The sequence below is a fragment of the Coturnix japonica genome, chromosome 2, assembly GCF_001577835.2.
Source record: "Coturnix japonica isolate 7356 chromosome 2, Coturnix japonica 2.1, whole genome shotgun sequence".
Lineage (NCBI taxonomy): Eukaryota > Metazoa > Chordata > Aves > Galliformes > Phasianidae > Coturnix > Coturnix japonica.
In genome coordinates this window covers 45,175,681-45,191,933 of record NC_029517.1, presented here as the reverse complement: position 1 = coordinate 45,191,933, position 16,253 = coordinate 45,175,681, and the positions used below count along the sequence as shown (strand labels likewise).

At 39.4% G+C, this 16,253-nt stretch overlaps 1 protein-coding gene across 1 annotated transcript; it reads left to right on the top strand.

The window, feature by feature from the left end:
• The first annotated feature begins 382 nt into the window (after nucleotides 1-382).
• NDUFS6 (NADH:ubiquinone oxidoreductase subunit S6) lies at nucleotides 383-6,567 on the top strand. The gene is made up of 4 exons (XM_015854283.2): nucleotides 383-553; nucleotides 2,784-2,837; nucleotides 4,944-5,066; nucleotides 6,423-6,567. Exons 1-4 carry the CDS (start codon nucleotides 431-433, stop codon nucleotides 6,486-6,488), a joined length of 366 nt encoding a protein of 121 aa, XP_015709769.1. The 5' UTR covers nucleotides 383-430; the 3' UTR covers nucleotides 6,489-6,567.
• Nucleotides 6,568-16,253: the final 9,686 nt, after the last annotated feature.

The following is a 16,253-nucleotide window of genomic DNA, read 5'->3' as shown; positions in this document are numbered from 1 at the left end:
ATCGCCGTTTTAGTCTTCAGCCCCGCACACTGCTGCAGCAGCCCAGGCAGCGGTGGCCTGGCCAGCAAGGCCCGGTTAGGGGCTGCCTCCCCCCCGCACAGCGGCACCGGGGCGGCCGCCAACCTCCACAGCGGCGCCAGCGAGCACAAGGACGAGCGGCCGAGCGTGCGGAGCGGCCCGGCGGCGACCCTGGCCAGGAAGCACAGCATGATCCTCACCCTGCGGGGACAGTGAGGGTTAAAGGCACCGACCGCCACCGGCTCCCCACCCGCACCTCTTCAACACGACCATTACCAACCCCACTGTCCCAATAGACGCCGGACGCTCCGCTCCCCTTCAGGCCGTGGGATCCGTCCCGCGTGAGCCCGTGACCAGGCGTGGAATGGGGCGGAGCATACACATGCGCAGACCCCTCTGAAGCGGGCTCGAGATGGCGGCGCCCTGTGCGACCTTCCGCAGCTTGGCGTTGCTTCGTCAGGCTGCCGCCGTCTCCCTTCGGTGCTATGGTGTGCGGGTCTCTGCCACCGGAGAGATGGTGACGCACACCGGGCAGGTGAGGGGCTGTGGCGGAGGGTCTGGTGGCTTCTAGGCTGAGGGCTGCCCAGCTGGGGAGTCGGCTGGGTTTTCTCGGACCTGGAACCTGGCTGGTAGTAGCTGAAGGAATGCTTTCATCTTATGTCACTGTGATGCTACAGTGTTTGCATTTTATCCCCTAATTCATCAGGAGTCTTGGATAGGTTGAAACTGTCTGTAGGACAGCAGGACACGGGGAAATGGTTTTAAGTTGAAAGAGGGAAGATTTAGGTTGGATGTTAGGGGGAAGTTCTTCACTAGGAGAGTGGTTAGGCCCTGGAACAGGCTGCCCAGGGAGGTTGTGGATGCCCCGTCCTTGGAGGTGTTCAAGACCAGGTTGGACGGGGCCCTGGGCAACCTGATCTAGTAAAGGTGTATGTTTGGTGGCCCTGCCAGGCAGGGGAGTTGGAACTACATGATCCTTGAGGTCCCTTCCAACCCGGGTCATTCCGTGATTCATTCTGTGATTCTGTGTCTGTAATCCCATGTTGTTGTTGTGTTGTTGGGTTTTTTCCCCCCTGTGCTGATGTACCCGTCTTACAAGCCTCTTCTTTTTTTCTGGCCTGAACAGAGCACTGCTCTGTAGGCAAACGTTTTTCCACTTGTACCCCTTCATTTTGAGTATGTGTATGCCATTCCATAGTTAATGTATCCTATTTATTTATGTGGAACCCACAGTGGATACAATGAGTGTGTTAGTACTATTTGGTAGTGTAAATTCTCAGCTACAAAGGGCTATTTAGCAACATAGTTACTATTACTAGCTATGTGTTTTTGTCAGCGGTGAATAAGAGCCTGCATGCTGCACTCATAAAATTCTGCACCAGCAGAGGTACGTTACTTCTAGAGAAACCCTGGATGTTAATTCTGAGTTTCTGCAACTTTAGTCCACCAGTACAGAAAGGACATTGAGGTGCTGGAGCATTTCCAAAGAAGGGCAGCAAGGCTTGTGAAGGGCTTTGGGGAATATGCCCTATGAGGAACTGGGGCTGCTTAGTCTGGGGAAAAGGAGGCTGAAGGGAGACCTTATTGCTCTCTTCCAATACCTGAAGGGTGCTTACAGTGAGAGTGGGGCAGGTCTCATCTCACTGGTGACAAGTGACAGGAAGAGGGGAATGGCCTCAAGTTGTGTTGGGGGAGGTTTAGATTGGATATCAGGAAAAACTTCTTTTCAGAAAGGGCTGTTAAGCACTGGAATAGGCTCCCCAGGGAAGTGGTTGAGTCACCGTCCCTAGATGGTTTAAAAACCATTTGGATGTGGTGCTCAGGGACATGATTTAGTGGAGGGTCATTAGAGTTAGGGTAGTATGGTTAGGTTGCAGTTGGACTTGATGATCTTATAGTCTTTTCCAACTTGATCAATTCTATGATTCTTGTAACACATTTAATCCTTGACAACCTCTTACTATTAGATTGAATCTTTAAGGTTGAATTTAAGGTTGAAAATACTATTAGGTTGAATCTTTAAGTTGATTCATGAAAGATGCAGAGAAAGGTTTTAGGAAATTAAATGTTTGCAGTTTTCTGAACCAGAGTATGTAGACAGCGTACAATTTCTGTCAGATAACTGGCTTACAGTAGAATTGAGCACTTCCCTATTTAATGCATGCTATAGAATTCATTGTTGTTGGACGCTACGTAGTCAAAACTTGTGTGTAGTAAGTTCATTTCTTCTTCAATATAGAGAATCTGAGTATGACAACTAGAGAGAGCAATGCAATTCTGGAAGAGGTGGCTCGTGTAGTTGTTGGAAGGCTGTATTTGTTTTTCATGTATGTTATGAAGTTTTACTTTATTTTTGTGTATATTTACTTTGTGTATTTTTTGTGTATATTTATATATATATAGAACTTACACTTCATAGTTCAGTTCACCTTCCAGATGACAGTGGATATCAAGGAATAAATCTGTTGGTGTCTCTGGTCATAGCTAAGGCTTCTATTTGCTGGCTTTAACTATGACTGCCTTGCTGCTTCCTGCCCCTTCTATTCTGTTTTCCAACCTATGTTTCCTATGAGAAAAAGGGGAGTTGTGTTGTATTTTTTTCTGTGCAGTGCATGCTGGCAGGATGGTGACAGTTGAAACTCATGAAACACTGAAGTAATTCACTTGTGAAGTAATTTAGTCTTGATTTTTTGATTCTTAGCTTTTGTAATCTTTGTTTGTGGTCAAAGCTTTTTAAATAACATGAAGTTTATTTTGTATTTCAGGTATATGATGAAAAGGATTACAGGAGAGCAAGATTTGTTGGACGGCAAAAGGAGGTAACCTATACTACTTTCCCACTGGGGAGGGGGAGTGGTGTTATTTATTGATATGAACTATATGCCAGTTACTTGGATTTTTAATATATTTTCATTTTTGACCATCTCTTATGCAATTATGACTTAAAGCAGGAAAACATTACATATTATAAATGATAAGCAATAATGGCTACCCAGAAAGCACATAGACTTATATTTTTGAATGCTCAAATTATCTTATTGGTAAGTAATGCACTGAGGATACCAGTAATTTTTTTTGCCATGTGTATTTTGATACTTCAGGTTGCGTGTTACCTGTGACTTCTACTAGAAACTCAGGTTCTAGTTAAGTCATAGTGCTGGCATGGTTGCGTTTGTCTGTGTGATTATAGTAACTCTAATTCTGTGACATACTGCATTTAAGAAGAGGGAAGAAATCCAAAACTATCAATTAATCTGTTTAAGGAAGGTGACCTTTAAGAGTAACTAAATTCAGAAGATAAAGTTCTGTTCCAGTTCTGTATTGTTCATAAGAAATATCCATCCATGTTTTTCTATAGAGATTGTGTTACATAGCACGTGATGCTGCTGGGTTATTGGCTGATGTTAGGCCCTTTGAACATGTTTTTAGTATTTCTTCTTTTCCAAACTATTAAGTAAACTATTAAAACTGGAATAAGCTGAATAGAGACTTCCTCAGATGTTCTATCTAGTTTTGTTGGCATGCTGGCCATTAGGATAGAAACAAAGATTGTTTTAACTGGTCTATGTTCATCGGTGCCCGAGTATCTCATTAATATCTTAGTTTTAATGTAAATATGTATGCATACAAAAGACATTAAGATGTGGTAGACTCTTAACATGTTCAGGTGTAAATATTACCTTTCTAATTTAACTTAATTATTTTAACTGTATTTTTGAGTTTTTATGTTGAGTTTTCCTCCATTATATCAGGAGTTTGATAAATTATGAGCTATTTAACTCATACTGCATAGCAAAATCACATAGAATCACAGAATCACAGAATGACCCGGGTTGGAAGGGACCTCAAGGATCATGTAGTTCCAACCCCCCTGCCTGGCAGGGCCACCAAACATACACCTTTACTAGATCAGGTTGCCCAGGGCCCCGTCCAACCTGGTCTTGAACACCTCCAAGGACGGGGCATCCACAACCTCCCTGGGCAGCCTGTTCCAGGGCCTAACCACTCTCCTAGTGAAGAACTTCCCCCTAACATCCAACCTAAATCTTCCCTCTTTCAACTTGGATCCATTTCCCCTAGTCCTGCTACTGTCAGCTCTTTCGAAAGTTTACTCCCCTCCTTGGTGTAGGTTCCCTTTAGGTATTGAAATCTGCTATCCAGGTATTAATCTGCTCTCCTTCATCAAACTGGAGTACTTACCAGGCAAACAGTCTCTGCGACTACACATTTTGGACTGCAGTCTTTGGGTGCACGTCTTCAGTGAAGTCTGGCCTCACACTTTGGTTCTGCACATGGTTTCTCTGAGCGCCTGCCAGGCTCTGGGAGACCAGGTCCAGGTTACATGTATATTATCCCTTCAGTTCTGCCAGTCTAATTGTTTGGCTAATGAAATCCATGTGTTTTAGTTGAAATCATTGTTCTCTGTGCTGGATCTTGAATGTTTTAACTGTATTGAAGAGGATTAATGATCTCTGGTAAGGATCTGAAACAATCAGCTGTGAGAAGACTGAGAATGGCAGCTATTAAACTGCATGTGCTGCAGACAGAACAGTGCAATCATGTCCTTGTGTAATCCTGCAGATATCAGAGAATCTAATGGCACCCCACAGCTCCCCCTTCAGCTCAGCCTTTCTGGTTGTGCCAGTACAGAATGTGAACATGTGAGATCAACAAACATTGAAAGCCTGAGCATGGCTGTGTCCTGTGTCAGGAAAAGGAGATGATTTTTGCTGAACTTAACATCTTTAATTTGCTGATCTATTTTACAGCACGACCTAAGTTGCTGGAGCTGTGGACAAGGTGGGAGGAAACATGTAGGAGCTTCTTTAGATGGTTGTAGTGGAACTACTTGGGGAAGCAGTAAATGTTGTTTTCTGTTTGGTTACCTTTACCACTCAAAAGCTTTTTTTTCTTTTCTCTTGCAGGTGAACAAGAATTTTGCGATTGATTTAATAGCAGAACAGCCCGTGAGTGAAGTTGAAAGCAGAATTATATCTTGCGATGGTGGTGGTGGAGCTTTGGGACATCCTAAAGTGTACATAAACTTGGTAATATTGGTGTTCTTCGTATAGCCCATTTTACTTGTTAATTCTTATCCATAAGGTTATCTTTTAGCATGTTAATTGAACAAAGTAAAAGAATAACCACTGAGAGGTTCATTTTATTTAATGCCTAACATAAAATTAAGATTTCTACCCAGAAAAGTTAAGAGTTTCCATTTGAAAATATCAGAAATTTTTCTCATGATGTTGATTTGTTAGAAATGGTCCTTTTTTTTCTTTTCTGAAAAAAGAAATCAGCTACAAAGTACAATGAACAAGCAGTGCCTTGTAAGCAAAAAACACTTGCTCTGTTTTGAGGTGCTTACTCTAGCTGTTTAAATGCTGTGTGTTTTAGATTATGCGGTTTATGCTGAATCTTGCAAGTTCAAGGAAAAAATAAAATGTATTTTCAGTTTATGGGAGTCTTGTTAGTTCTGAAGATTGAAAGATTCCATCATGGAGAATCAGTGAAAAAAATAAGACACTTCCTATTTTCCTTGACGGTAGCGGTACAATTTCCAGTTGTGTCTTTCTGGAGAATAATGACGTTGAGACTGCTGATGAACTTGGTAGAATCACACAGAATCACACAGAATTGTAGGGGTTGGAAGGGACCTCTAGAGATCATCGAGTCCAACCCCCCTGCCAAAGCAGGTTCCCTACACCATGTCACACAGGTTGGCGTCCAGGCGGGTCTTGAATATCTCCAGAGAAGAAGACTCCACCACCTCCCTGGGCAGCCTGTTCCAGTGCTCCATCACCCTCACTGTAAAGAAGTTCTTGCGCACATTTGTGCAGAACTTCCTATGGTGAAGTTTCAGCCCATTACCCCTAGTCCTGTCTCCACACACTACTGAGTCAGTGATCACTAGCTGATTAGGTATTGTTCTCAGGCAAACTCTTGCTGTGGATGACTTAGTCTTTGCTTGCTCATCTAAGCTTTGGTATTTACTTAATGCTCAAGAGGATAGCAGGAGGCGCTAATGTCCTTTAGCAGCAGTATTGCTGCAACTCTCAACTATAGACACAGACATTTATATTTTGAACAAACTAAGCATTTTATAATGAACCATTTTACAGTCTCCAAAGCAGGTGTTCTGATATTCTAACTCATAAAAAATTGGAAGCTTGTTTTTATTAGACTTAAGAAGTTAATGTATGTAGCACACTGCTGATCTGTTGACTTACTCCTTTTGATCTGCATTACACTCTTCTTGAGGAACTCTAGCTTTTTTAATTTTTGAGATCTTTGTGTTAACAGACCAATTCTCCAACACCTGTAGTTTAAATCTTGAATGCTAATACCTGCAGAAAGTTTTGTATAGTGAAACTAGCAGCTTCCATGTCTCTATATTTTTGCAGGACAAAGAAACAAAGACTGGAACATGTGGCTACTGTGGACTTCAGTTTAAACAGAAACATCACTGAATGATTGCCTGAATGCTTGCACATATCTGTTAAGATGTTAATGCTTAACCATAAATAAACAGTATATTTTAAAGCTCAAGACTAGCATTTATTTTTTTTTTTAAACTATGGAAAATCCAGTCTGCACATCTTTAGAACCCAGCTTTGCAAGTACTTATGACCTGAAAGGTATATTGTCTATATAATACTTGTTTTTATGGCAAAAATGTTTTGTTTGGTGTACTTGAAGGTGGCATTAAAATACAGCAAAGATGGTTTGGGACAAGTGGACTTGTATTGTTTTAAACACTGAATTTGGATTTAAATGACTAGGCAGTAGATTATCCTAGAATATTGTTTTTTGGTATTGTTTGACATTGTTAATTTGCTCATGGCTTTGAATCTAGCTGGGTTCAAAAATAAAAGCAATAGAAAAATAGAATATTCAGCACTGTAACATTTACAGATGTCTATCTCAGAAGGAGGACTGTGATCTTTGAATTAAGCAGCTATCCTTCTTTTATTGTATAAAATGTTAATCAGTGTGAGCTGAAAGGTGAGTACATAAGCACTTCTTGGATTCTTCTTGGGTTTCATTTCTTCAAAGCCACTTTAGACTCAAGAAATTAGTTATTGCTCCATTTCAGGTAGCATCTTCAGCTCTTAGTCATCAAGCTGTGTAATACCACTGAGGCTGTGTTAGGTTGATTGAAGGATGTTATCTTAGAATCATGTAATAGAATCCACTAAGCCACATCACTCAGTACAACATCTAAACATTTCTTAAACACCTCCAGAATGGTGACTTCATCACCTCCCTGGACAGCCCATTTCAGCACCTGACCATTCACTCAGAGAAGATTTTCCTAGTGTCCAACTTGGGGCCATTCCATCTAGTCCTATTGCTAGTTATGCAGGAGAAGAGTCTGACTCCCACCTCACCACAGCCTCCTTTCAGGTAGTTGTATACAGTGATAAGGTAACCCCTGACAAAACAACCCCAGCTCCCTCAGCCGCTCCTCACAAGGCTTATGCTCCAGATCCCTCACCAACTTCATTGCCCTGTACTGCTGCCTTCTTGCTTGATTCCATTTCTGTAGAGTTCCCAAATGACTTTCAGACAAGAAGAAGTTGGGAACTTTGGCCTCTGCTTCAAAGAGAGCTTTAATCTCTTGGTGTTAGGTGGCATTTTTTAAACTCTAGTAATGAGAGGTGGTCCCAGGTAGTTGTTACTGCTTGGCTGAGGTTCAGTGGGACAGGTTCTACTAAAGCTTCTTTTTATATTACTTTAATTAAATTCAAGTAATGGTGTCAAGTTGAACCAAATCATATGGGACTGTAGCTACTAAACTGACTTGTCAATTTGTAGATGAACTACTACATTCAACCATTAAGGAAGGTGTAAACTGTTCTGTCAAAGTTATATTTAGAGGCTATCACTACAGTTGCTTTTATGCATATTCACCTCTTTTTTTATTGCACGTTCCACCTGACAGAGCTTAATCTTCATGTCTTGCTTTCCACTTCTTTTCTTCTTTGAAATGTGCAGCAATGGAAGTGACAGTGATCATCTGACTGCCCTTCGTTCTTTGTAATGATTTAGACTTACGAGGTATTGATTTTATAAGTATATTGCTATACACGACTGATGAAATTCTCTTATGTGCTATCATCTCTGCAAAGTGATGTGCTGTTGTATGTGGTCATCTTCTTTGAGCCTCTGATTCTTCTTATGAATAATATATCTACTTGGATCACTGTTGTTCATAATAAATTAACAATGTTTGAGTTGGCACAGCATCTGCTGAGGACTCTGACAGATCCCTTCCCACTGGTCTCAGCTATTCTCCTAAAGTACTTCTTTCATGTGTAGCTATTGATTTCCACCAGTGAAGCAGAGGAGGTCTGTACTTTGTACTGACTATCATCATAGGAAAACTCCAGGCTTCATAACGTATTTCCTGGCAGCTAGGTTTACGTATCTAGTTGTGAACTGCTGTTTATATGAAGTCTCTTGCACTTCAGGTCCTACCATCCACTTATCTGTGAAAAGGCCAGCTTTAATCAACATGAAAAAAAGTGAGGAAAAGCAGAAATTATTGTTGCCATAAGTGGATGTGTGGAAATGGACTTATGACTGTAGGCTGAAATACTGAAGTATTAAAGCAGCATTATGTTTCTTAGACAAAAATTCCGATTAGAAAGCAATATGGAATAAAACATACAGACCTGAATTCTGTCAGTCACTGTTCTGTTTTTCACAGATAACTTCTTCCAAGTTTGGAAGTATAGAGTCTTGTTCCATTTGTAATAGTATAAACCATAACATATGCTTAGATACTATGAAAATAAGGAGTATTCTCCATTCTCTAATTTAAAAACATATGATAATAGCAATATAAATGTTTAGTTCTGTAATAGCTACATTGTTGGCATTCTTTGGTATGTTCTCTGCTATTGATCTACGGAGGCTTTAAGAGTAATTACATTTTTGTGGTGGCCTCTGAGTATGTTGTTTAAACTAAGGATTGCTGAAAATTACATCTGTCAGTTCAGCCTTGCTAGTGGAATGGATTGATTGGGGTTAAAATGACCTTTCCTTCAACTTGTCATTAGTGTTATGGTGTAAATTATTGTGCCTCGTCAGACACCTATCAAGACTTGTGTAATTAGGGAAGAATAGCAGTTTCATTAGAAGCAATATATCACAACAAGTAAAGTATAATCAAATACATAATATGTATCCTTGCTGTAAATGGCTTTGATTAGGATGATAATACTTTCACATACTTTTTATTGTTTGTTTTCTTTTATTGTCCAGCATTAACAGCTGGCTTAAGATCCATGGAAGAACATGCACATCCAGGTAATGACAGCTTTTGTTCCAGGCTTTCCAGATCTCCAAATTTTCTATTGACTCATTGCATCGTGAAGTTGAAAGTTGAACGTGCTGACTGCCTGTTTTTGCCATGCTGAAAACAGCTCATGAAGCTCAGAAATGATGCGCTTAACTGACGGTAACAGGAACTTTGTTTTTCTGCAACTGAAAGTTCTGCAGTTGTTCTTGATTATTCCAAGTCTGCTTTGCCATCCAATGACTTGATGATCATTTTGCCATCTGAAATACTTAGCATTCAGGTGTGAAAAATTGAGATGACAAAGCAAAAATTGCTGTGTGAAAGAATGGATTTTGTAAGAGGAAACAAAAATGCAGTTTCTGCAGAATCAAAACAATGTGATGGAACACTGCTTATAAACTTCCCACACTACTTTAGCATCATGTAAATGCTTTGAGAATATGCATAACTGCACTTATCCTGCTGATTCTACACCTTGCTTTAGAAAGTCCTCCCAGTTGCCTTGCTTTGCCTATGTTTTTATCACCACTGACAATTGTATACTAGCATAAATGCCTGTTCTTTTTGAAACTATCACTAGGTATAATGTATACATTGAAATGATCTAAGAAAGCAGTTGTTTGTCTAGATTTTAAGCTTGTCTGGATCAAGAAATCTAAGTCTGTTTACTACAATGGTTAATGTACCTAATTAGTGGTTTAGTACCTAATGAAGTACCTCAATCTTTGGACTGTGCAGCCCTCCTTGAAGTTTTTCAGTTTTAGACGATATCAAACCTGGTTCTTGTGCATCAGCTGCTGAAAGGAAATCTGAAGTATTTTGGATGCTAAAAATATGTCTGTAAACATGTTGGAGTATCAAAGACCAGGAGAACCTCAAATGAGAGAGTTGCTTTGAATTTTAAATATAAAGATAATTGAATACAATTTCCTCTGTGCAATGAAGGCAAGTTGGAGGCACAGCAGTACAATTGAAGAAAGGGGTTTGTCTGACCCAGTTTTAGTCCAGAGTAGTTAGGTGCAATGGATGCTGAACACTGGAGATAAAAAGGATGCAAGAACGGAGTCTTCCACAAACATATTCCTTATGACAGGGATTCTACTGGTGTCATGGATAGCACAGGCCCTTCTCTGAGTGGAGAGGACCCAGGCAGATCTGATAGGAGTCACTGCAAGGGCTGAAGTTGGCAGAGAGCTTGTAGTATTTGCTGACTTAGTTGGCTTCAGAGTTGTAAATTCCATCAGCTGTGGCCTCCTGCAAGGCTCTTTCTGGTTGAACACACCTAACATGAGAATAGGACTTTCTCCAGGTTGTTTGTGCCAACTCTGAAAGCTGAACGACATACAGAGAAGGGATGTAGGAGCTAATGTCTGAATGTAGTCTTATTAGTCATCCACAAGCTTGAGGATCAGGAAAGATGCAATTGCTTGTCTACACTTAGGAGAAGAGTCTTTAATATTGTAGATACACTGATTGGTTTATAAACTTCCTCGAGCTTATTATGATTCTTGTTTCTTCTATACATATGTGTCTCTGAAGGTAAAGAATACTTCAGATTGGTGCCTGTGACTTGAATGTGGTGAAATCTTGTGTTTTCAGATTCAGTAACAGATTCTGAGACTTGAGGGTGGGAGCTGAAGTAGGATTATGGTAGAGGTTTACAGGATCCTGAATGGCAGGCAAAAAGTAGATCAGGTGTTTTAAAAGTTACACCACTGATGTTTGTACAAATGATGAACTGATTCTGAGAGTTTTTGGTCAGATTTAAAATAAATAAATAAACTGGGAGTTCTCTAAGGAAAGTTACTTGTTGGCCTAGAGTCACACTGAGGGAGCCCTACTGTTAAAAACTTAACTCCATGTTCAGAGAACAGCTAGGGTGGGCTAAGCAAAATATGTGTATTGTGAAAAGGTAGAAGAAAATGAAGAAAACAAGTCAAACAGGACCAATAATAAGTACAATCAAGGCTAATAGGAAGCGCATAAATATCTGTTAAGATGTGGGAAGGATATGGTAAACTTAAGTGATATTAAAAAATACAAGAATTAAAAGATGTATCTATTTTATTATGTAACTGTGTAACAGGAAGTCAACAAAACAATTTCAACTAACAGGCAATCAAGGGGTTGTTCTTTAATAGGTGCTAAATTTAGATGTTTTCAAATTGGCATGCCCAGATAATTAGTTTTCATGGAGCTGTCCAATGAGCTTCCTGGATCATTAAAGTTGTATTTTGATAAGCTTTGTAACACTGGAGGACGAGAATAAAAAATGGCTAATGTGCCAGCATTCAAAGAGAGTAAAAGGCATGACCTGGGTAATTACATGTCTGTCAGTTTGACATCACTTCTGGGCAAAATAATAAGGGACCTAATTAATAATGAATTAAAGAAGTGTTATGTAATTAGTGCCAATCAACATGAGTTACAGAAAAACCAGGCCGCATCAAACTAGCTTGATGTATTTTAGATGAAATTAGTAGAAGTGGTTGATAAAGCTGAAAGTGTTAATGAAATACTCTGATTCCTGTGAAGATTACACTTGGTAGTACTCCATCTTATTTTGGGTTGGAAGTGAAAATCTCATGTGGTCGGCCAACTGTACTCTTATAGATTACCTGCATTAAAGGGTAGCAAATTCCTAGGTGGGAGAGAAGAGAAGGTATATCTCTTGGACTCTTGATGGCATCCTTTATCAACCCTCTGTCACTTTGCTACTGGTGGTTTGAGAATTGAATGGCTGAAGGATTGTCAAGCAAGGCAGAAGCTGGAGCAAAGCTGTATGTTTCAGTGGAATGAAATGTATAGGAGAAAATAAACAGTGGTACGTATTTGTGGAGAAAGTTGCATTTCTATGAGGGGATCAATAACAATCTGAGTTATATTTTTATTCTAGATGAATATCAGCCTTAATTATGACCTCAGGTAATAGAAAACATTGACTACTATGTTTCTCTGGGGTTGATCATCAGACATGACTTCACAGGTGAGTTCTGTCTCAGCCTTTGTGAAATTTAGTAGAATAAATATAACTTTTTTGTGTAGGCATATCGTTCTTAATTTGGCATGCACTTGTCTGTTCTTGAACACCGTGTCCATTTTGAGGTCTATAGTTCATTAATTAGTGTGGGTAAATTAGAAAAAGTTCAGAGGAATCAATGGCACTAATTACAAGAGTAGAAAATGTGTTGTATATTGAAAGTTTTAACAAGCTTCATCTTTGCACTTCCTCATAAATGAGGTTAAGGGATGAGTTGATCAGGGTCTACCAGTACACATGTACAGAACAAAGCTTTGATAATGGGCTCTTTAGTCTGGCTGAAGAAAAGGTAAGTTGCAGCTGGAAGATGAAGGCAGACAGATTCAGTCATGAGCATCATTTACCAAGGACTGCAGCAGATTGTGCAGGGTTGTTGATTCTAAATCTAGAGTTGGTATTTTTCTAAAACATGTATTAATTGAAACAATGACGGTGCCTGTAAACCACTATGAACTTCTTGTAAAGATGACTAGATGATTGAAGTAGTCCACACTCAATCTGTAGTAACATATATTACACCAAAGAGGCACTGCTTCTTTTGAACATAATGAAATGTATTCCAGACCTTCTGAATAAGGCACAGGAAGGACTTCAACCTTTTTTCCCACAAAATAAAAAACAACTCTAATTGTCTGAGAGATGGTGACTTGAACACTACTATTGCTACAGAAAGGCTAATATCTAATCCTGATGTTTGTCATTGACAAGGAATTGTCATTGTCTGGTCTGTACCTAACAAAAAGCCAGACAAACTAAAATTCAAAAAATAGAGCATTAAGAGGTAACCAGTTGTTCTTATGAACTCTAACTTAATATATCGTTATAGGAACAAAAATGATGGGGAGGAAGGAAATAAAACGAATAAAATGTGTGAATCAGGGCATCTGGTCTGCTATGCTGTCAAAGAGGAAGAACAAGTCAAACATTGTGTCCTGAATTACTTGTATTTCGTTCAAGGTCGATATTCTGATTTACCATATGACTTGTGGTCATGAGGTGTAGAGATATGAATATTTGCACTAGGGCTGATGTATGATCTTGGAGCATGTGGTCTTTGTGTTGTAATTTTGTAACTGCCATATTCCTTTGAATCCTTAATTTTCCAATACCTTTTTCTTTCCTTTTTGTGAAATTGATATCAGTTACAAGGTGGATCTGGAGTGCATGCAACGAAGCTATTATGAGAGTATGATCTAAACTATCTCCTAAAAAAAATTATCTCTACTTTTATATGCAGTAGTCTCCATTAGTAATATTCACAAAGTGGGGATTTTGTTATGTGGAGATCTGTAAAGTATTCTCAGAAATAGATCAGTTTAATTCCATGTTTGTAAATCTCAAGTTGGTTACAGTGTGAACATGATGCAGTACTTCCTTCATTATCAAGAACTGGGGAAAGAACCTTGATTCATCCAAGTGTAAGTATGTATGTGATTAGCAGTGACTATGGTAAAGCCTGGGGAAACAAAACTCCTAATATATATATAAATATATATATTTTTTCCTTTGGTCATTTACCAGTGAGGCCAAGGAAAGTCCCAATGTCAGCTCATCATTCTGGTGCTATCTAAAGTGTTTCATGTATCATTCATTATAGCAGATAGAGGAATGCTGAAGTGCAGTTCACTTTAGCAGTGAGCTCCTTTAGGACTGTTTGGATAAGTGACTTAATGGCTTATTCTTAATGTTCTTTTCTTTTATCTTCAGACCTGGTAAAATCAAAATGACAAAAAAAAAATTCAAATTCTTCTTGGCAGTAGGTCACCTGTGAAATATTTTCTGTCCAACTTCATTACTTTTGAATACAGAATGCCAAGAAAAATGTGTGTCTTTGATCCTAAAAGATGCATATATCTGTAAGCCTTTCATATAACCAGTCTAGCTTTTTGCAATGGCAACAAAGACAAAAGTATTTTAAATCATAAAATCTGTACCTCATCTGCTCCATCTTAACAGCACTTTAAATCCTGACATAAGCCACTGATAAGTGACATAAAAGCAGAAGCAAAGGAGAATTAGTCACAGTGGCACTCACTGGGATAGAGAAAGCAGTAGTGGATGAAAGGAAGTGATAGCTAGTGAGTATTTAAGGAAAGAGGAGGATTTAGGAGGTAGCAGGCTTTCAGTAAGAGTGTTTGTTTGTTTGAATTTGTTCATATTGCAGGAAATATCTGTAGATGTTCCATGAGTTAACTTTTAGAAATCATTCAGTGCCAGGTACAAATAGAGGAACTTGTGAATTGCATTTAAAAAATAAACTCTCTCAGCTACCTCAGAAAGAAAATTGTATTCTTTCTTTATATGTCTTTTAAATTACGTTACAGGGAAATATATATAAATAGTCAAAGTGTGCATTTTATGTAAATAAAAGTTACCTGGAAAAAATATCCTTTCTTAAGTAAACTGTGGTTATGTGCAAATATAGAGAATGTTGCAAGTTCAAGAGTAGTGGTGTCTTGGGTTCTGATCAAGGCAATCAGTATTCTCCCTCTGTAAGACTCTGGCTTAACTATATGCGCACAAAAACACCTAATAAAGTTTGACAGAAGAAAGTGGCAGCAGGCAAAGCAAGCAGAAGATGAAAACAGCAAATGTATTAAGTTGCTATATTCTACCATATGTTGTTTGTTTGTTTGTTTTTAATTGTTATCCAAATAAAGTAACATAGCATTTTGTGATTTTCCTGTTGAGAGTAGTGGATGGGAGAGGCAGCATCTGCAAGCAGAGCGGGAGATTATAGCATTCTGTCTCCTTCTTAAGGCTGGTCTTGTTGAATTATCATCACAATTTCTTTGTTTGAATCTTCACAAAAACGAAAGTGAGTAGTTTCTTTAGTCTTGTGTTGCCGCTTTTGCTACCAGTTAGTGAGCCTACCTACTCATATCTTTCTGTACAGCTATAAACTAATTGCTGTTGCTTTTAATGTTCACTGTTAACAAAATCTTGCTTTGTACCTTATCTTTCTGATATACTTCCGCTTTTGTTTCATATTCATTTTTCATTTTGTGCCCCTAGTAACACGTTCTGCAAAAAAAAACCTTTAACAGGTCTAACTTATTTCTCTAATTGCTGTATCTGTACCAAAAGCTCTTACTGAGATATTGATGCAATGTAGCCATGTTTGCTCAGGCATAGAATCTTTTATAGACTTCTTCAAACACTTTCGGATTCTTAAAGCATTTTGAGACCAGGTTTTGTTCCAACCTTGTATTCTAATCTGCTTACATGTACCTTTACGTGATTTAGGTGAAATAAAACAATGTGTATTAGCAAGGCCTTTCATAGATGTGCTCTTGTGGGGGTATCCATGGGCTGCAGATCCTTCAGGCCTTGTCCACTGCTGCCCTGTGGGCTCCTCCATGGCTGCATGGGGAGATCTGCTCCATGTGGTGCCTGTGGGCTGAAGGAGGATGGCCTGCCTCTTTTGGGCTGCAGAGAGCTGCTGCTGCATGCCTGGAGCACTTTCTGTCCTTGTGCACTCACCGTGGTACCTGCAGGTCTGCTGTTCTCATTTTGCTCACTGCACTCCCAAAGCTGCTGTTGAGCAATTTTCCCTTTCTTAAATCTGCTCTCATAGAGATTCAGCCAGTATCATTCACTTTCTCAGCTTTTGCAGTGGTGGGGTCCCTTTTGGAGTCTTCTGGAACAGTTGCCCTCATCCAACATGAGACAGCTTCTGGGCTCTGTTCAGAGGACCCTCTTGCTACTGCCAACAACACATGATCCCTCTGGGATTGCTATGTTTCATACCTGCTGACTGCTTCATTTCTTTTTATTTCATTCTACCAACATCACTTCCGATCAACTTTAGAAATATTCTTTCCTCTTTTACCGCGTTCTTTCTTCTAATCCCTGTATTTTAAGATATTGTTTCTTGATCTCTTGGAG